We start from the raw sequence: 21,872 nt of genomic DNA, 5'->3' as shown, positions 1-21,872 counted from the left end.
AATAAATAAATAAACCAAGTTTCGTACTTACGAAACTTGGTTTTTCCATACTTCGGAAGCCCACCCGAACGGCCGAATCTAAAAAAAAAGTAATAAAAGAATAGTTAGTAACCGTTCATATACTAAATTAAAAAAATAAATAAATAAACCAAGTTTCGTACTTATAAAACTTGGTTTTTCCATACTTCAGAAGCCCACCCGAGCCTTTTAAATGGGCGTCTTGAATCTAAAAAAGAAAAAAATGAAAACGTTAGTGAAACGTTTTGTTAAAAAAAGTAAAAATTCGAAGGTATATGTATACCTTCGAAAGAGATAAGTGACGAAAGGAAAGGGGAAAGGGTAAGGAAGGGAAAAGCGAAGGAAGGGAAAGGAGAACGAAGGGAGGGAAAGGGGAAGAAGAGAAACTGGGACGAAGGAAAAGGGGAACGAAGGAAGGGAAAGGGTGAGGAGGGAAGGAAGAAAATTAAAAAAGTTTAAAAAAGGATCCTTTTTTAAACTTTTATTTTAATACGCGTATTGCGTAACGTGTAATGTTTGATTAACATAATTCAACTAGGTTGAATATATGTCTAATCGTAGATCTTTACTAATTGAAGTTGAATTTTATTAATTCTAGTCGAATATAGGCCAAATTGTATTAAGGCCGAATATTCCTTTTTCGACTAGTGGTTCTGTTGAACAGATGACAAACTTGGCAATCATACTGTTGTGCCCCAAGTTGATGATCTGCCCCAAATCTAAATTTCAATTTGGGGCGATCCAACTTAAAATTTCAAATTGGGGCAATACAATTTTATTGCCCAAATTTTAAATTGGGGCAAATTGAGATATTGGGCCTGTGGTGCCCCAAGTTAACTATTGCTCAAATTTTAAATTGGGGTGATAGTCAACTTGGGGCACCACGGGCTCGATATCTCAATTTGCCCCAATTTAAAATTTGGGCAATAGTTAACGTGGGGCACCACAGACCCAATATCTCAATTTGCCCCAATTTAAAATTTGGGCAATAGTTAACTTGGGGCACCACAGTCCTGATATCTCAATTTGCCCCAATTTAAAATTTGGGCAATAGTTAACTTGGGGCACCACAGTCCCGATATCTCAATTTGTTCCAATTTAAAATTTGTCCAATAGTTAACTTGGGGTACCACAGGCCCGATATTTCAATTTGCCCCAATTTAAAATTTGGGCAATAGTTAACTTGGAGCACCATAGTCCCGATATCTCAATTTGCCCCAATTTAAAATCTGGGCAATAGTTAACTTGGGGCACCATAGTCCTGATATCTATATTTGCCCCAATTTAAAATTTGGGCAATAGTTAACTTGGGGCACCATAGTCCCGATATCTATATTTGCCCCAATTTAAAATTTGGGCAATAGTTAACTTGGGGCACCATAGTCCCGATATCTATATTTGCCCCAATTTAAAATTTGGGCAATAGTTAACTTGGGACACCATAGGCCTGGTATCTATATTTGCCCCAAATTTAAATTAACGAATGTAGTAAGACTTTAAGTTAACTATTATTTTTCTATAAAATTAAAATAGAAATAATACTTATTTAAGGTCTTAATTTCACTCTATACATTTATTTATATTGTCGCAATTTTTTAATTAATTTTTTTTAATCATTTAATTATTTAAAATTTGAATCTTTTATTTTATATTTTAGTTGTTAATGTTAATACTTAATATTTTATAAAATTTATCTTAAATTTTTGCAATAGAAAACTTTTAAAATTCCAAAATAAACAATTTATAATTATAAAATTAGATCTTTATTATTGTAGATTTATAAAATTTTTAATTATTATAAAGAAGGATTATGACATGTTTTACCAGGATGACATCTAATATTACAAGACAAATTTAATTTCTTACATGCACATTTCATAGTACTACAATTTGTATTAGGACATTTGCATTTAACTGAATTTATATTACTTTGTAATCTAACTGCTTCTGTAACAGTTACTACCTTATTTGGAATATTTGTTAATTCAGCCATAGAAGTTAATTCAGTTGATTCCAAACAATTTCCCTTATAGTTTACATTTAATGTTCCCGCAAAACATCCCAAATTGTAAAAGCCATTAGATTTAACTTGTAAAATCTTACAAGGTAAATGACTGTGTCCTAATTTTCCTTTATCTGCTTTTGGAATTTTAAGATTAACAATATCACCAACCTTAAATAGATCTTTCTTTTTAACTTTTTTCTCCATTAATATTTTCATGTCATCTCTATATTTTTTGTTATTCATTTTTGCATCTTCACGTATATAATCATGAGATGTTGAAGCTTCAATTGTTTCAGACTAAAAAAATAAAAATAAATTAATAAATATATTTTTTAAAAAATAAAAATAAATAATTAAATATAATAATTAAAATAGAAATTATTACAACTCACATTTTGTTCATTATCTAGTTCATCAAGCCACTTGTTGAATTTTTTTTCCCAAATATTTAATAAAATATTGTCAAATGAATTTGTTTTGCGCATTGCTTTTAAATCACGTAAACATCCTAGGATGTCTCTTTTAATTACGCCTAATCTTAATTTATTACTATATCCAAACATGCCTTCCCATGATGCATTAATCTCTTCCCAAGTGATATTTTTAATTTGTGGAGGTTTTAATTGAAATAATGTACTTGAATCAACATTAGATACTTGCTTAGGTTTAGGTTGCTTTATTAATACAAATTCAAAAAAGAGTTTACTAAAATAAATTAAAAATTTAATCAAGAATATAACTTTTTTGTTTACCTTCTTAATATTTTTATTTTTGTTAAAATTGCTTCTAAGATCGTTAAAATCTTCAGAATTTTCATCAAAATCATCAGAATCTTCATTAAGATTATTAGCATGATCTTCATTAAAATCATCAGAATCTTTGTTAGAATCATCAGAATTTTCATTAAAATTATTAGCATCTTCGTTAAAATCATCAGAATCTTCATTAGAATCATCAGTATCTTTATTAAGATCATCAGAATCTTCATTAAAATTATCGGAATCTTTGTTAAGATCATTATTGTAGTGATTATAATCTGATTCTTTATTTTGATTATTGTTAACAGCAAAAGTTACTTGCTTTTGTTTACCTTTGTTTTTAGAATTTTTATTCAATGACTGCATAAAATTATAAACAAATTTTTAATATATTGAAATAATTTGATTTAAAATATTGTGATTAAATAAATATATTACGGTTAACTACCTTTGTATTTCTACTTTTACTCTGATGTTTATCATGAATAGAATTACTATTATTATCTTCATTTTCGTCATTTTCCTATGTTATATATTGTAATTTTTTAAAAAAAATTATTTTATTATAAACAAATTTAAAGATTTTTTTATTTATACTTACTTCTTCAAAGTCAAGTGAAGTATCTTCTTGTTCTACATTAATATTTTCTAATAATTGCTCTTCATCTATACAATTTTCTTCTTTAAATAGATGTTCCATCCATGCTATATTACTGTGTGGATGCATACCAAATACTATTTCATATGGAGTTTTATTGGTAGCTTGGCATATAGTATTATTCATAGTAAAAATAACATAATTTAAGCACAAAGTCCAATTTATTGAATTATTTTGTTCCATTCACATTCCAATTTTTTTTTCTAAAATAGAATTTGCTCTTTCTATTAAGCCTTGTGATTGTGGATGCCTAGGTCTACCGTTTACCAATTTTAAACCAGGCCATAAGTCTACTAGATTTTTAATTATTTGTGCAGTAAATTCTTTGCCATTATCACTTTGCAAAATAATTGGAGGTCCAAATTGACAAAAAATTTCATATAATATCCCTGCAATAGCTGCGGGTTCCTTAGAAGTTAAGGGTTTTGCCCATGAATAACGGGAAAAATGATCTCTTACATGTAAGATATATTTGAAATCATTGTCAGAATACTGACGTAAATCAACTAAATCCATCTAAATATTATAAAAAAATATAGCAAATTAAACAGGAGGTAAAGTAATCAAACAGAAGCTAAAAATCAAACATTAAAATTACCTGTACTCTCGAAAGAAATCTTTTCGCAACTATAGGCCTTGCTGCTAAGGTGGATTTGGACATAGTTCTGCGTGGTACACATATTTCACAATGATTCACAAACTCCTCTATAATCTTCTTTTTCACCCCATACCATTTGCTTCTTAATTTTCTATACAAATTTTTTTGTCCACAATGAACATTTTGTACATGCTCCAAACAAATTGTTTTATACATTTCTTCTAAGACTAATATTGGTAAAAAATCAGCAGATTTACCTTCTTTATCTAAAGCTGTTTTTGTTCTTTTATTATTATTTTTACATACAACAGAATCACCTCCAGTATTTAATAAAATGAAATTCTTTCTACACCAATAACGAAAGTCTGCATCCCGTAATGTAGAAACATGATCTAAAAGAACTGTTTTTATTTCATCATAAAGGTGTTTATTTATAAATTGCTTTTCAGATGTTTTAGATTTACTGTTTTGTATACATTTATCAATAATTTTATTAAAAGTATCTTTACTAATAAAAGAAAATTCTTCTGTTTCCATGATAAAAAATTTTTTTATAAAATTTAGGGTGGAGAGACACGAAAAAAAGGATTGATAACAAAAGAAACGACAAGTTGGAGTTAACTGAAGTATAATGCTTTTATTGAATAAACGTAGGATTATTGTTTTATAACCAAAACAATAAAAGTGATAACTTAAAAGAATTCAAGGGAAAACTAATTAATGCTTAATACTCTTATGATTTCTGAACACTTTTTCACTATTCTGACACTACTTCTATCAGTGAGTTGGCAGATGGTATATTTATATCTATTTTTATCTAACTGACATCTCTTTTTCTGATATTAAGGGCGAAATCTAATCTATTGATTTCCTATTGACATCATATATCTATCTAGATTGTTAGTGTTTCATTATAATATATCTATGTAATTACAATGGTGACAGTTTTATTGTAAGCCACATTTTAATAGAACACAAATGATAAATTTGAACGGTTAATTACTATTGAGCTAATTATTCTACAATGAATCTTAATAAAAATCGTATACATATAAACAATACAAATACAGAAAATTAATAATATAAACAATAATAAAAATGAATATACATAATAATACTATATGTGTAAATTAATCAAATATAATCAATATTATCTATTAGGTTAATCTGTCGACTGGTTGTATATCGACTTGTAACATCGGAATCATGTGTACAAAATTTTGCATAACAGTTTCACAAACAAATTGAAAGCCAATGATTTTTGATGATCATATAAGTCACATGACCCAAAATCAAAATTTCGGGCAGTAAAATGTCTGTGCCCCATTTCGAAATTTCAAGTTGGATTGCCCAAAATTGAAATTTCAATTTCGGGCAAAATGGATCTGCCCCAATTTTAAATCGGGGCAGATCGCAACTTGGGGCACAACAATACTAACATATTATGCGTTAACATTTTATTTATATGGCTTAGTAGTTTATCAACTGTGAAAAAAGATGATAAAAATTTCTCAGCTATTTAAATCGAAAATTAGAAAGACAGCTCGTTATAAAACCATATGGCACAATTAGAAGATCCAGAGACATTGCAAAGCCCGTATTTCAAGATACAAAGTACTCTTGAGCCAGAAAGTCTCACAGAGACGTCTATTAAACTGTTGAATGCCATCAAATCAGAACCGAAACTAACTGAATCGTATTGTTTGGAAGTGCGGTTTGAGGAGAACAAAGCCTTCTTTGTGGCCTGTCTAAATCCTGTTTTGTGGTTTGATGTTTACTTACGGGGAAAACCTCTAGAAGAAGCAACTAAACTTGCAAGAATGTTTGTCACCAATACACGATTAGTGGTGCCTGTTGAAAAAATTGCACTGTTTGAAGTCGAGCATAATAAAACTGTCAATGATTTGGCATTTACTCAATGTAAATTCGGTAGAAATTGTTGGGATCGTAAGCAAGGCAACTGCAGTAAGTATTTTGGTTTTCCTTTTTGCTCGCCATATCCTTTTTGCTTGCCATATCCTTTTTGCTTGCCATATCCTTCTCTTCGCTATTACGTACCAGAGAGTGTCAATACAATAGACTGCAATATTAACACAGAGAATTCTTTAAGTCGAGATCATCTGGATGCTATGTGTAAAGGAACTACAAAAACACGGGATGGGCGTGATACCGTTTGTAGCTATTATGTTATTGGTAATCTTATTGTATGGGAACGAACAAAGTATTACATATTGTTTAGACGAGAACCGATTCGTGGTTTACTAATGATTCCTCGTCCCAACGATGACACAAAAAACAATTTTAATCACTTCGACAACACGTCGATAATCAAAAATAAGCAATTTTGGCAAGATTTATTAGAAGAACGAGGACGATTGGGATTTAACATGGTTTCTCTTAACTATGGGACGTGGGAGACAGGGCAGGCTAAAGCAAAAGACAAATATGCACAAAATTGTCATGCGCATGTCCATCTTAATTTCGACGACACGGAATGGGAAAAGGTGAAGACTATGGCCCCTGAGAATATAAAGCCGTTGCTTGATTCTCGTGATTCACTTGAACCCAGTAATCTTCTCAAGAATTGCCATGAACTAGAAAGTTATCGATTACAAATAGTGGAAGCACAGTTAATGGTAAACAGCTCAGTCATACTATCGAACAAGATAGATGCGTTTTCGAAGAAGATGGATACCGTTGTTACAAGCTTCTCTGAAACGAATAACAAGATGGATACCGTTGTTGCAAGCTTCTCAGAAACGAATAACAAGATGGATACCGTTGTTGCAAGCTTCTCAGAAACAAACAAGAAGATAGATGCGTTTTCGAAGAAGATGGATATTGTTGCTACAAACTTCTCAGAAACAAGCAAGAAGATAGATACTGTTGTCACTAGCCTCTCAGAAACAAACATAAAGCTATCTGAGCTTATCGAAATTTTATTGTCAAAGGAACGACAAAATGATGAAAAAAGAAATTAATTTTAGTGAGTTCGCATAGGTGAGTAAGTATGTTATTTTTGAATAATTAGAATAAGGTTTGTGGACACTCGTATTTAATTATCATTACTTTACTTTTTTCATTTTCTACAACTACAACAGACCTACAAATTCCTGTTCTAAGTTATGTTTCCCATGCAATGATACTGTGGTTTAAGAGATCCTTTTTACGTTAGTTGATTTTGTTAGTCTGATGGAAATTAAAATAGTTATCAGACGCCTGGGGATATGGAAGTTAAATAGAATTCGATAATTTGTATTTACAAACAGTTTTTAACAATAAAATGCGACAAATCAGAAATAAAATACCAGAAACAATAATTTATTTAGCAGTGTCACTAAGAGCACATATTCATTGTCTATTCACGTCTCGATTTAATCCTCGTATCCTTTTTTCCAAAAACCTTCATTATTCCATCTTTGTTCCTTGTTATAAAAACTTTTTCTTGCTTTTATATTTATGAAGCGTGCCCTCGATGTATTGCTGGTAGATCTCTATGGTTGAACTGTATTATCACCAATCGCTATCCATCTGTTTTCATAAGATGCTAATTTGGAATGAAGTAGATTCTACAAGGTTGTCAGGTGAGACTCCATTAGGCGATAATTATGCAACTATTCTGAATCTAATCTTAATCCTATTCTTGAAAGTTTTGACAAACATCAAAAGTGGAATTCGCACATGATTTGCAGACAAAAAATGATGATGTTCCACCAATATACTCCCTGTATCACGTATTAAGTTGACGATATTCGGAAGAGGATAATGAAATCTATACAAAATGGCATCATTAATCCCGGTCATCGATTACGCCAACTGGTTATTGTAAACACTCGATGATGACATATAAACTCCTACTGATGTTAAAAACAGACTTCAGATATGGCAATATTTTTTTTGAGAATATATTGATGGGTTAAGATACGGCAAGGGCGACATAAAAAATAAGACAACGATATCGATGGGGTTGATTTTTCTTCGCTTCTCAAAGGTCTGTGCTTTGTTAAGTCGAAATTATTTTGGTAACGCAAGTGACATCATAGGGAATGTTGGTATAACTCAAATAAGGTAAATAAACGTCAATAGCTATAGAGTGTTTTATAAACGTCAACAGTTATATAGAATGTTTTATATACGAGATTTCCTGAACTGAATATTGGATTTATTTCTCTTGTAGTTCTACTATCCAAAGGGTACGAAATAGAGTTCCTACGAATTAGTTGATGTTCTAGTATCTGTTGAAATGACACTAATGCAACTCCAAAAACTGTTTCCTCAGGAAACGATCAGACTGTTAGCTCGTTTCATTATCTCATTCCTTACGTAGTACAATATATATGTCAGGCAGCAGAAATAACAATGCAACCAAGAAACGAGAAAAATAAATAGTAAGAAACATGTATTAAAAATACATAAGATTGCGATATTTATCACTTTAGTCTACTAATCGTTGTAATATTTTTTTCGAATAATATCTAAAGGAGTAAATGCATGCTAATATACCCAAAGGGTACGAAGTAGATTACTGGAAGGTCCTCCTGATATATCCGACTTCACAATTTTCGTTAATTACTATTGAACATTGTTGAGATTAAATTCGCCTCTGGCTTTAGCAAACTAGAAATCTATCAAAGAAATATTATTAGTAAACTCGTGGAAACAAACAGTATATAAATGACAATTACTCTGAGAGGTACGGTGTTTGTTCAATTATTTCAAAATCAATAATTAATAGGTTAATAAAAAATTAACGCATGTGTGCAAAAATTTCCTACACGTGGCCGTAAGACTAAGTTTTTTCGATCAATTTCATCAGCTCTTCTAGGTATCCATACTTGTATGCTTTCTTTTGTCTACCTTTGTTAGCCCCCTTAGAAAGGGAACCTTAATATTTGTTTCCGTGTAAGTATTACTTATCCCCTGCCATTTACACAATAGTAAGTATTTTATAGTATATCGTGAGTTTAATATAGTTTATTATATTGTTGTATCTTATTTTTCTTTCGCTTGGTTTCTTTTTCATTTTAAAAGATTCTAAAAAATAATTAAATTTTAAAAAACTTTGAAACTATTACTATTACACTTGAAAAATAATATGGAGATTACAATTAAATTAAAAGAAAGTTTTTCTCATTTGGAAAATGCAAATCTTTCTGAATTACTCAAATTTTCAAATCAGTTCATTATAGTATAATCAATAGTTAATTTTTACCGCAAAATTTCCTAGAAACGGATAAATAAATACATATAAAATTTGCTATCCAGTAGGTATAACTGCATTTGCATAATCGTGTAAATGGTGCCGATCAGGGGATAATCAAGTTTATTACCGTACCTTTTTATTTTTTTCATAGTACTCTTATTGACATCTCATCCTGTTCCAAACATCCCGTTCATACTATATTTAACTTTTCTTCGAATAGCTTCGTTTGGCGATTCATTAGATACTCGCAATTTACTATCCTCTGTTTAGCTAAATAAAATAGTTTATATATTTGGGACAATAAGGAATAACTTATTGGCATGGCGTCTAATTTTAAGTTTCATGTATTCTGCTATGATTAACTCAACACTATTAACTGTACAGTGGCTTTGCTCATTTACACTAAAGAAGAGAGAAAAGATTTGTTTCACAGAAGTTCTGAATTTTGTTATCAGCAAGGGTGCATACTAAGAAAGGATTAGCAGTTCCTAGGAACAATGCCCCATGTTTTTATTCTTTTTGTTATCTGCATTTCACGTAACATTGTTAATAACAAACCACACCGATATTTTACCAAGAAATCACGTGAGCGTGACGATTTGTCATGCCAATCACTTTCGCCAAGAAAAATTTACTAAGAAATCTCTGACAAGCAGGAAGGGTAATTTGCAGCAAAACATATGTCTCAATAACGAGAACGTGACCCAAGGTCACAGTCATCTCCGTTCTGTGGTCCACTTATATTCTTCACCGCAGTAGATATCTGTTTGCTTTAAAGGAATATGTTCTTCACGTTTTCATTCGTTATTCTTCCATTCGTCGAAAGGGACTAACCCTCATTACTCAATTTACGTGAATTAAGAATAGCTGTATGATAATTTGTGAAACCATTTTTTTGAATGAAAAATTATCTGAACTACGAGACTGTGACCCTTGGGTCACAGTTACCGATAAAGTATCACATGATTAAATTATGAAAAGTTGTCCACTAATATCATTCTCCGCAGTTGATGCTAACGCTATGCAAATTTCCTGTGAATAAGTTTTTCAGCCCATCGTTAAAACTCATATGATATTTGTAAAAGAAAGGGAAAGAGCAACAAATTACTGCGAAGGAATATTTTTATTGCAAGAATACAACACACTAACACACTGATATCGTTATCACAACTATTTATACCACTTATCATTACAATCATTTATTGTTATCGTTACTACTATTAATAGTTGTGTAATATTCTGAAGGATACATTTCAAATTACGAGACCGTCTTGTCGAGGACTTACTGGTAAACTAAATACAATTGATTTATATGTACTAGTTGCGCATAATCCAGGAACAATGATTCCCCGTACGCATATTTTATGTAACCAGTAGGGATTTCAAGAGTATTAACTTATGGTTTTTATGACAAAAAAAAATATGACGCAATTAAACAAAGAAAAATCCTTAGTATGAGATTAAGCTGCGCAGCATGTCCTTCTTGGACAGATCTCTTCTCGTACATTCGATGATCTTGTCATAGATGTTTTGTCTGGTCTCTCAAAGATGGGCTTGCCACATCGGACTTGAGGAACTCAAGGCAGTATAATTAGTTGGGGTAGATGGGTATATCTCACCTAGTTATTACTGTAAGAATCGGACAATTTCAAGGTCATAGATATACGGGACTTAGTAGGTAAGTATAGTTTTATATTTTAGTCATACATTTTTAGTTATACATTTTTGGTGATACATTTTCGTTGGAAATCCCATGATTTAATCAATCCTATAACTGTTATACCGGTCACTTTCAGTTTGGTATTGACTAAGTTATGGTTGGCTTCTTGACAAAGGCGCCTTGTTAAGAAGCTAATGCTTGTTAATATAAAAAGATTTTGCAGTAGTTTATGCCTAGGTATTTTTGTGCCCTTTGACAGAGAAAGGGGGGTAATTTTTTTGTCCCTTGTGTTATTGATCGACTACGGCTATTGATAATCAGATTAATCTTTTTCGTTACTAGATTTCGAGAGACAGTTTGACAAATTACAATGTCGAAAAAAAATTCTACCACATGTCGAATATGGTGCTAAAACAAATGTCATTACACCGAAATTATACGTAATGAACAAGCTATGTGTGACCCACTAGATTCCATCTAGAGTAAGGAGAGCAAATACAAAAATAATCGTTATCAAAACATTCATCTAAAGTATGCAATATTGCGCAGAAGAACACATAACAAAACTCTTGTATTATACCAGCATTACGATTGGAAATCATTGTATACTTTTATGGATTGCAAGTAAAATTGTGTGCAATTCTCGCACAATCAGTGTGTTGTGAAATGAAAATCTATTTCGTACCCAGAGGTAGCTTTTAGCTAAAGATTTTCAGAACAATAGATTTGATGCTTCGTATGGTTATTCCGTAATGGATTATCTGACATGGAAATTATCATTCGTAACTAGATGAACTAATTATCACTTGTCTACTAAATCGAAAGAAGATGTAAGTTCTAGTGATATGAAATACCCTGACGGTCATAAATATGCCTTCCTATTGGAAAATAGAAATGCCAATACTCATAGGTCTGTTCTTTCTTGACATCGTTAACAATTTGCTTTGTACTACTCATTTAAATATCACCTCCGTCTCATGAAGGGCAATACGTTCGAAAGGAAATGTTCATAAGTACCTATTTATTTGATTTCAATCTGCAATGGCTTAATGATACGAGAAGAATGAAATTTCATAGGAATCCATAACGTGTTTGTTGGTTAATGCAAAAGTAAAATGGTCTGAAGTAGATAAGGTGAGTGTAAGGTCGTACAGACACTTTCTTTTTATCTCTCCATGAAAGCTATAGCAAATAAAAATTAAGCTATCTCTGTCTCTCCTCATTTACGTAATGCATTATAATATTGATTCAGGTTAAAAATGATAGGAATAGATGTTACTACATTGCATGTATTTGATTGGTTCATATTTTCAACTGAGCAATGCGATGGCTAAATTTACTTATTGGGCTAGTTCTACCACTGCAACTATGCTAAGCTATAAGGGCTATTAAATGACTGGTCTGAATAATGATGTATTATAATAAATAATAGACAATGTACTACATAGAGAACACATGGAATACAATCGCACAAAGGAATCACAAATTGTACTATAAAGGTAATATGAAACAAGCTAGCTATGTCCAAGGAATAACAGCTATCTGAACTCAGTTTGGAAACATCATCATTCTCAAGTATACTAACATTCGGTAATTAGCTTCACGTAAACAGTCTTCCAAAAAAATTGTTGTATGTCACACATTGTGTTATATATTGCGAGTTATGACAATGATATAGGATGCTCAATGGTAATCTTATCGCTATGACATTACAGAAATCGATAGTTGTGTAGGATAACACATGATACTCTGAACATTTGTCTTTGGGCTTTGCGAATAAAAACCACAGAATAACTACATTTTAATGGAGCACATGCTGCGATGTATTAATTCTGGAATGCACTAGTACTGATGGTGCCATCGGATATTTGGCCACAATTATCAGAACTAGCGACCGTGTAAAAACGACAAAATAAACGTTGAAGTGTATCATAATAAAATAGAAATAATGAACAGCAATCGTATTCTACATTAAAATAATACCCAACATTTTTGTAATTCAGTGGAACTTGACAACCGTATAAATATTCTCACTTCATTTGATACATACAGGATTTTCTCGTATATACATTATACAGTAGTGAGCATTATTTTGGAAAAAGGAAAGGCGAAAATTCTAAAAAATACATTAAATTAGTAAGTATACTACAGTATTTTCCGCATTCATTATTCCAGATTTTTGATCATCACACCCCACGCTGCTTCACATTACTTTATATGTAACGCCTATAACTGATATCATCATGTTATTTTCGGAACACCCAAACGGAATAACAAGAATTTAAGCTTAGTAATATACCAAGATAATATGTCCAATGAGCAACACACGTGGGTTTCACCAATTCGGAACTGAAAATGATGATGAATATAACACACCTAGTATTGAATTATTTTATGTGGATAAGATTTTCATGTAATTGTTATAAATTCATTCTTTACCGTAACAAGGTTTATTTCATTAAATAAAAAAATATACAAACATTTACTTTTTTAGAGCAAAATTACGAATAGTATCCCTTATGTACCGGATATTTTTAGTGATGATGATCGACAAGCATTGGATTTAACAGAGACTTGTAAATATAACCTTTATCAATGACAACACTTTAAAGATTACATGAGATGAGACCTTTGGGTATCGATATCATATGACCAATATATTATAACTAAAGATACATGTTATGACTCCCTTTGGAGGATGCGAAGTACCCGAAAAGTTTGACAATTTGTTAATGGAATCAACGGTATACAAGAACGTGCACATAAAAGTATTTCGAGAACCCCCCAGGCTTGATATAGGACCCTCAACAGTAACCTTATTGTAATGATATTATTCGTTGAAACAAATAATAGATAACACGTGATACCCTAAATATTGCTCAGAGTGTCACATGATAATGACGTAATAAAAATTAGACGGTGTTTCGAAAATGAATAAAATCTAATACGTAACCACACTTTTAATAGAGTACACCCTCGAATAAATAAATTTCGTGGACCAGAAGGTGGATTGCAATATAATATCATATCCTCTTTCTGTATTGAACAACATGGTAGTAATGGTTACTAGTTATCGTTAGCGTGTTCTGTTATTATATGGATATAATAGTTCTTACGCAGTAGAAAAAATTGTCCATGAGATGAGCCCTCAAAGAGGTGGAATATGAACGAGCAGGATCACCAGGCGAATAATTTGTTTGTTGAAGCTATATATAGACATAGACTGTATAACGAGTAGAACGGATTTTAAAAAATTCAATGCAGATAACTGACCAATAAGAATTACATATCCATCACGAAATCAACAATATGACGTTTTCGCAATCATGAAACAATAACATGGTGTTATTTGCAAACTCAACGTGTGAAACACAAATGGCAACTATCGAGTTTTGTGGCAGACTGAAAGTAATCAAAACGTTACAATTACATAGGGCATGTGTATATTGGAATATTCGTGTTTAGTGTTACGCAATTACTTTGTAGTTTCAACGGTCATGTTTTACACGCAGAATGTGTCTAATAATTCATAATTTATCGGTTTGTTGATTAATAAACAATAACAGCATAATATATGCGAGATGAAAAAATAAATTAAGCAGTTGACGTTTTTATTATACAGATGGTTGCCCTATGAACCTAGGTTCCTAGAACCTCCTCTGTTAACAGCGTGGTTGGGCTGCAAGACGATCAGTTCATAGGCTCAAAGCTCTTAGGAATGTGTTCCTAATATGTGAACGTTTTTTTACTATTCACATATATTATCGATTACGTAGATGAATAATAGACAAATGTGTACAAAAAACCTCCAGTCCATTTATGGACCTTTAAAAAATGGGACATTACTCTCTAAGTACGAAGTACCTAACCTCTCCAGTTCTACTTCATACCCTCTGGGTAGAAGGAATTCTAGGAAAATAATGGAGATCATAATGTAGAAATGATTGTTATCGATAACCAATTAATGTACATCTCTTCTAGGACGAAGTCCAAGTGAGTGTTATAACGTGACCAAGAGTTAGTTTATACTATAAAAACGAAATAATAACTGATTTGATATCGAGAATTTCGCAATTTATTTAATGTTCTTCTGCGCTTTGAATAGTGTATCCCGACTTTATTTTTTGTTACTTATCTCGTTATACATATTGGTCCACTTGTTCTTTGATTGCACCTTTGTAAATGTATTGCGGTGTAATCAACATAAGTATATTACATAAAAAATGAATAACAGAATTCGCAGAGCAAACTTTATTCTTTTACCAGTAACATACTTTCGCTCGATATTTATTCGTAATGCCCCACGATCATATTTTGACTCCATCATTATGATTCGGAATAAATTTACACATATTCCCATTGTTAGGAAACAAAATCGTAACTCCTCTCTCTTGTTAGAATAATCAATCATCACGAACATAAACCATTATGCCTGAATCGTTCTACAACCAATAAATGTTTCATTAAAATCGGTAAGGATTTTTTCTGTAGAACATTAAAGACTACTGATTTCAGGAGGTTAATCTTATACCCTCCGAATAGTAGATCCCTAGTAAACAAAGAAAGACAAAAATAAAAATTGTATTCGTTGAGATTCAAATATAAATCTTCATCCTTAAGATCCTCTCCTAAAACCTTCCGAATCATAAAACATCTGGTGCAAAGCGTCCTCGACGAGGTGGTTTTATTCTCGAGAACATGTAGTCTGTTGAGTTTATTATTTAGACTACCCAAAGGGCACATGATTACTCTGACATTCTTATGAATTTTTGATTACTAAAATCCTATATTGTATGACCATTTTCTGCATTCGAATATTTGTCATTGATATGTGATCGAATTATTAATTGCTTTTCCTTCCAAACCGTTCCAAGAATCCTTGGGAGTTACATAACATAACTATTACAGTTATTTACGTAGCACTGGTCGAATGACAACATATCAGAGAAAATTCAGGTACCCGATTCTTCACTAATTCTTCACAGATATATATATTATACAATCCCGATACTTATTCCCGATTGGGCTCAGGTTCTTGTTGCATTTCTGGATACAACCGGGCATAAATACTTCATAAGTATTGGATTTCTATTGGTGAAGAATCGGGTTTCTGTTATTTTACAAATAAACGCCCAATATTTACCAAATTAATAACTGAATCTTTTGAAGTTTTAATAAACTATAAGGTGCAAATCGGATAAATATTATGTTAATATCGGATTTCTGATATTTTACTTATATTTATATAATATTTAAGTATTTATTTGGGTTATCATAAAGTATCGTTAAACGATACAATACACGCCGGGCAGTAATTGAAATCACGATATTTCAAATTGTTTTAATCAATTTATTACTATTCGTTGCAATATATTATATAGCAATATACTAATCAATTTTACAGTAATACATTTGCTTGCTATATTTAATCGTTGTTATATAGAAATAAACTACAAATCATTCTTGCGTAATAAAAATATAAACTACAAATTATTATTAATATACGTGCTCTTTTAAATCTAACATTGCATTAATGCATTAATTAAACCTGTTCATCAAGTTCGTTAGGTTCATCATTAATATTATTGATATTATCGATCTCATCTTGTGGTTGTACGTCGGATCCGTACGACTGTGATATCGACCAATCAGGGGCACCTTCAGGCGGTTTTGACTCGTCGATCCACGTTTTATCATCATACCAACGATGTCGTGAAAGTTTTACATGACTTATTTTCTCACCAACTCGGTCAGCCAAGCGAAGTAATTTACGTCCCTATAAAAATGAAAAAGAGATAATAAGCAAATGTATACAATAACTATACAATTGTTTTATTTGATACTTACACGACGTGACCTCCAGGGCTTGTCATAAACATGAAGAACATGTTTATCCGTTTCAATTTTATTCTTAGGACGAACATGATCTTCGATTTCTTTTTTGGTGAGCTCTTCATCAGTTTCAGAAACTTCATCACTGTGGAATCCTCCTTCATTAAATATGGTTTCACAGTCTTCCTTGAATTCTTCCCAAGATAATGATGACGGTTGAAATTCTTTAAGCGAGGCATCATTAATATTGAACATATGCTCGATGCCTTTCTGACGTCGCTCTTTTTTCTATTGCAATCAGATATTAGTGATTAGGATAGAAAGGAACAAGATCAAGGATTTTAATTTCATATTTCGGATGTCTTCAGTACTTACATCTTTTCTTCGAGAATTCGTTCCTTTTCTCTTCTTTTCAAATCTAGTCTTATCCGGATCAAGGCTAACCATCCAGCTTTCTCTACGATGGCGGTGTAGATTCTGTAAGACCCATTTCAATTCTATATCTTTGTATTGAAACCTTCCGGTCAAGACTCTAGCGATCTCCTTCATGATGTGTTTTGAAACGTGTGGTGCAATTTCTACCCATTTTTTGGTATGATCCAATTGCAATGAATCATCGAGACCGCTAAGTATCTGCACGACCTCATCCTTAATTTTATAAAAAAATATCGATTAAAAAATTTTGCTGAATAACCAATAGTTACTTGATACTCACATGGAACAACTTATATTGATCTTCGTCCATATCTTCAAGCAAAACCCGAGCATGTCGACGATATCCAGTTTCTGGTTCTGGCGTGAGTGATGTATTTTGTCTACTCCTTGGAACTGGTGTTGTCTGAGGGGTTGATGGCCATTCAGCTTGTAGGTCGTTCCTTGTTTGAGATTTCTTGAGGGTCCGAACTTCTTCCGTAAGTGCAGTGATAGCTCTGCTTAGGGCTTCGATATCTGTAAATTGAAATCATGACATTATATTCAAAATATGTAAAATAAAAAACATAATTATTATATTATAACCATACCATCATTCCTATTATATCTTGTAGTTGAACACCCTCCTTGTTGACTTGGTGAACGACTATCTGAATAATTAGTCCTATTATGTCTTGTAGTCGAACGTCCTCTTTGTTGACTTGGTGAACGACTATCTGAATAATTAGAATAAGAAGAACGTCTAGACTTGTTCCTTCTTGAACGATAACGGTGACGACGATGTGGTGACATTGAGTTTGTTTGATGATGGTTGTAAGAGGTTAAATTTGTTGTAGATAAGTGTCTTAAGCTTATTTTCTTAATTTTGAAAGGTCTTCTTCCACGCATTTTTACCAAAATTTGTTAAAGGATAAAAAAAAAAACAATACAATAAGGTAAAAGACGTTCTTTTATACCTTTATTTATTTCCACAATTAAAATATTATGATTATTAATAATATTTTTTTTTTCCTATAATTAGATTAAATGTAATGATTACGATTTTTTTTTTAATGATTTAGATCAAAGTATAATGATATGGCAGAGAAAAAAAAATCAGTTCGTGGGAAGAAAGGGGTCTTTATATATATTTTTTTTTTGTCATATGAGGACCGATAGGTCTGTCGAAAGTAACGAAATAGTCTATTAAATAAGCTTTTTTTGATTGAATTTTTTTTTCCTTTTTTTTCATGCCGATAAGTCTATTGAAAATAACGAAATAGTCTATTGAAGTATAAGCTTTTTTTTGATTCAAATAAAGGAACTTATATTGATTTAAATACAATAAATACAATAAATTGATAGTAACCTAATATGGTCAACAATGTCAATTATCAATCATACTAATATATCCGTTCATCGAAGAACCGGAAATTCATTTTTAATAAAATTTTTTTATATTATTATTTACAATGACGAGAAAATACCGAAGAACAAAAGCTGTCTTTGTAAAGAAATCCTATAATTTTAAACAGAAAACATCAAATAAAGTTCCGTGTCATTGCAATAAATGTAAAGGTAACATGGTTGATCCACGTACAAAAAATAGTCATAGTTTAAAAAGGGATATTAGACCAAGAGGAGTTATTGAAGAAATTATAGATTTAAATCAAGTTTCATCTGATGACCTAAACCAAGATACATCGGTAGACCTCTTGAATGATCCAATGGAAATAGAATCACATAATTCAGATGATGGTCATCATGAACCTATTGTTGATGAGGAAAATTATTCGTTTCTTCCCAAAAAATCGAAATCATCAAAAGCCAAATCGAAAGATAAACGAAAACATATCGGTAGTGGAAATTCCAAGAATGTATCATACCCTATTGTTGTTATTGAACAAAGTATTTCAGATGATGATACTAGTGATGCTGATGATGAAGAAAACGATCAAGTTGATAATGACTTTGATCCTATCGAAGAAATACCAAATGAATCTTCATCCGGCTGGTTTGACGCACCGGAAAATACATACGGTGATGATCCAGAAGCCTCCTTCATTGATTTTACTGAAGACTTTCATTGGATTGTTTTATGGATCTTATTATATCAAGAGAGATATAAGTTATCCGATGTCACTACCGATTCTTTAGTCAAATTTTTTAGATATCTTTTGGTTCTTTTGGATGCAAACACGTACAATTCTTTTCCTACATCTTTGTATATGGCACGTAAAAAACTTGGCGTCTGTGCTCATATTGTCAAATTCGCATCGTGTGAAAAGTGTTGCAAATTGTATAATGTAACAGAAGTATCAACTAACGACCCTTACCAAGTTCCAGCCACAATTCATTGTACCTATGTAGATTTTCCGGATCATCCGATGGCAAATCAAAGAAAAAAGTGCAATGCTACACTTGCTAAGAAAGTTCCGGTTACTAACGGAACAATCTATTGACCTTCTTTAACGTTCCCTACTGTTAGTTTAAAACACCAATTACAATTAATGTATAATCGAAAAGGATTTGAGAAATTATGTAGAAAATGGGCGGACCGTAACGATTCTCAATTTTTGAATGATATTTATGACGGAAAAATCTGGAAAACCTTTCAGGATCATCGTCAAAATATACCATTTTTCCGGAAAGATGTCTCAGACCGCCACTTAGGCATCATGTTAAATATCGACTGGTTCCAACCATTCGATAATTCAACTTATAGTATAGGAGCTCTATATGGTGTAATATGTAACCTGCCTCGAAATGAAAGATTCAAGCCATCAAATATTTTGACAATGGCTTTAATTCCGGGGCCAAATGAGCCTAGTTTACATCAACTAAACCATTATATAGCTCCCATCATCGATCAATTAATCGAGTTATGGAATGGGATTGAACTATCGAAAACATACGAAAGCTCTACCGGAAAATCTATTCGAGCCGCAGTAATATGCTGCTCATGTGATATTCCAGCCGCGAGAAAACTCTGCGGTCATATCTCTGCGCGAGTGGCTTGTCATAGATGCTTAAAAAAGGCTCAATATGATGATCGAAATCAACCGAATTTTGGCGGATTTGATGATATTGATGAATGGTTTGTCGAAAGAGATATCAACCAGGTTCGAAGGGATGCGCGAGAATGGTTGAATTGCAATACTAAAGATGCTAGAAATAGTCACGTCCATAATACTTTAGTACGGTGGTCAGAAATGTATCGACTTCCGTACTTTGATTCAGTGCGATTTCTCACAGTGGATCCAATGCATTGTTTGTTCTTGGGTATTGCTAAGTGGATCGTGACCAGACTGTGGATCGAGGAGGGCCGATTGACACAAAAAGATTTAGAAACAATGCAAAAAAGGGCAAATGCAATAAAAGTTCCAGCAGATATCGGTAGAATTCCCTACAAAATTGCTACAGGTGAAGGCTTTTCAAGGTTCACCGCTGATCAATGGAAGACTTTTATCTTAATTTATGCCACTTCCATAACATGGGATCTGCTTCAAGAATCGGATAAATTGATACTCGCCAATTTTGTCCGTGCATGCAATATTCTTGTATGCAGATCTATAACAACGAATGGGTTAGAAGAAGCTCATAAAAATCTTCTAGAAGTGGCAAAGCTCATTGAAGAAAATTACGGCGCAGAAAAAATTACGCCGAATTTACATTTATGCTTACATATTTGCCATTGTGCGTTAGACTATGGACCATTATACGCGTTCTGGTGTTTCAGTTACGAACGCATGAACGGTCTATTAGGTAATTCCAGATTTCCGAACTTATCAATATAATTAAATCAATTTATTAAATAGTCTATATTTATAGGATCGTATCATAGCAGTAATAGAAGAATCGAACCAGAATTATTAAAAACCATTCAATTCAACTCTCTTCTTGATCAGTTTTCTTCATGCGCCCAAGACCATCAACATTTATCGACTTGTATCACACTAATTACACCGAAAGAAACTACCGGCAGTCTTGTAATTCATGATGAAATTAATGGAATAGATTACCGGGAATTTTTATCAATGTCTAGAAACGTGGAAGAAATGGCCGGAACAGGTTCGGAACCTTTTCCAGGTACTTTTCTTAATCCTAAAAGGATAGACACCAACCTTTCAAAAGAAGTATTAGATTTGTTGGTTGAATATTACCGCAATGCCTATGGAAAAGATTTCGCAGCACTATCAGATATCCATGCTGCTCCTTCTGCTATACCGGTATTACCAAAAGTGAACACTTATGGACGACTAAAAATTGGATCCGAAGTTTTTGGGTCAATGTATTCTAAAAGGCACGTCACATCGGCCAAAATATTATCCCAATTTCTCCATGATAATACTAAAGATACTTATCCCGGTATTGTTCAATTTTATTTTGAACATATTATACATTTTCCGGAAGGTTCTGTAAATCATTCCCTAGCATTTGTAAAGTGGTACCTTCCGGCAGAAAATCACAAGACTAGATTTCATTGCACAATTAATGGCGATGAAAATTTGTGCAATATAGAACTATGGAAAAAAGAATTTTATGATCTTAGCAGGGATTGTATTATCCCTGTACATAGTATACTGGGTCGGTTTGTTGAAGGTTCTTTTTCAATAGGACGAAAAGAAACCCGGAAATATGTGTCAGTAATACCGATCAATAGAAAGTTTCATATTTAAAATTTATAATAATACTGTAATATCAATCATGTTTTATATTATGAATATTA

The 21,872-nt window shown here is 32.1% G+C and overlaps 5 protein-coding genes across 5 annotated transcripts; 3 read left to right on the top strand and 2 right to left on the bottom strand.

The window, feature by feature from the left end:
- Positions 1-1,813: 1,813 nt before the first annotated feature.
- OCT59_012854 (uncharacterized protein) lies at positions 1,814-4,574 on the bottom strand (the record flags this gene model as incomplete). The annotated part of the gene is made up of 6 exons (XM_066140411.1): positions 1,814-2,320; positions 2,416-2,697; positions 2,776-3,141; positions 3,230-3,304; positions 3,383-3,543; positions 4,295-4,574. 6 exons carry the CDS (start codon positions 4,572-4,574, stop codon positions 1,814-1,816), a joined length of 1,671 nt encoding a protein of 556 aa, XP_066001296.1.
- A 1,022-nt stretch (positions 4,575-5,596) lies between these two features.
- OCT59_012853 (uncharacterized protein) lies at positions 5,597-7,018 on the top strand (the record flags this gene model as incomplete). Its single annotated transcript, XM_066140410.1, has 1 exon — positions 5,597-7,018. One exon carries the CDS (start codon positions 5,597-5,599, stop codon positions 7,016-7,018), a length of 1,422 nt encoding a protein of 473 aa, XP_066001295.1.
- A 9,424-nt stretch (positions 7,019-16,442) lies between these two features.
- On the bottom strand, positions 16,443-18,052 carry OCT59_012852 (uncharacterized protein; the record flags this gene model as incomplete). Its single annotated transcript, XM_066140409.1, has 5 exons — positions 16,443-16,676; positions 16,748-17,020; positions 17,108-17,380; positions 17,448-17,680; positions 17,755-18,052. The coding sequence occupies 5 exons, from the start codon at positions 18,050-18,052 to the stop codon at positions 16,443-16,445; spliced, it is 1,311 nt and encodes a 436-aa protein (XP_066001294.1).
- A 563-nt stretch (positions 18,053-18,615) lies between these two features.
- Positions 18,616-19,469, top strand: OCT59_012851 (uncharacterized protein; the record flags this gene model as incomplete). Its single annotated transcript, XM_066140408.1, has 2 exons — positions 18,616-19,343; positions 19,457-19,469. 2 exons carry the CDS (start codon positions 18,616-18,618, stop codon positions 19,467-19,469), a joined length of 741 nt encoding a protein of 246 aa, XP_066001293.1.
- Positions 19,470-21,180: 1,711 nt separating this feature from the next.
- On the top strand, positions 21,181-21,620 carry OCT59_012850 (uncharacterized protein; the record flags this gene model as incomplete). The annotated part of the gene is made up of 2 exons (XM_066140407.1): positions 21,181-21,511; positions 21,589-21,620. 2 exons carry the CDS (start codon positions 21,181-21,183, stop codon positions 21,618-21,620), a joined length of 363 nt encoding a protein of 120 aa, XP_066001292.1.
- Between the last annotated feature and the right edge of the window lie 252 nt (positions 21,621-21,872).

Source organism: Rhizophagus irregularis, chromosome 20 (genome assembly GCF_026210795.1).
Source record: "Rhizophagus irregularis chromosome 20, complete sequence".
NCBI classification, from domain to species: domain Eukaryota; kingdom Fungi; phylum Glomeromycota; class Glomeromycetes; order Glomerales; family Glomeraceae; genus Rhizophagus; species Rhizophagus irregularis.
This window is presented reverse-complemented; position numbering and strand designations above follow the sequence as displayed.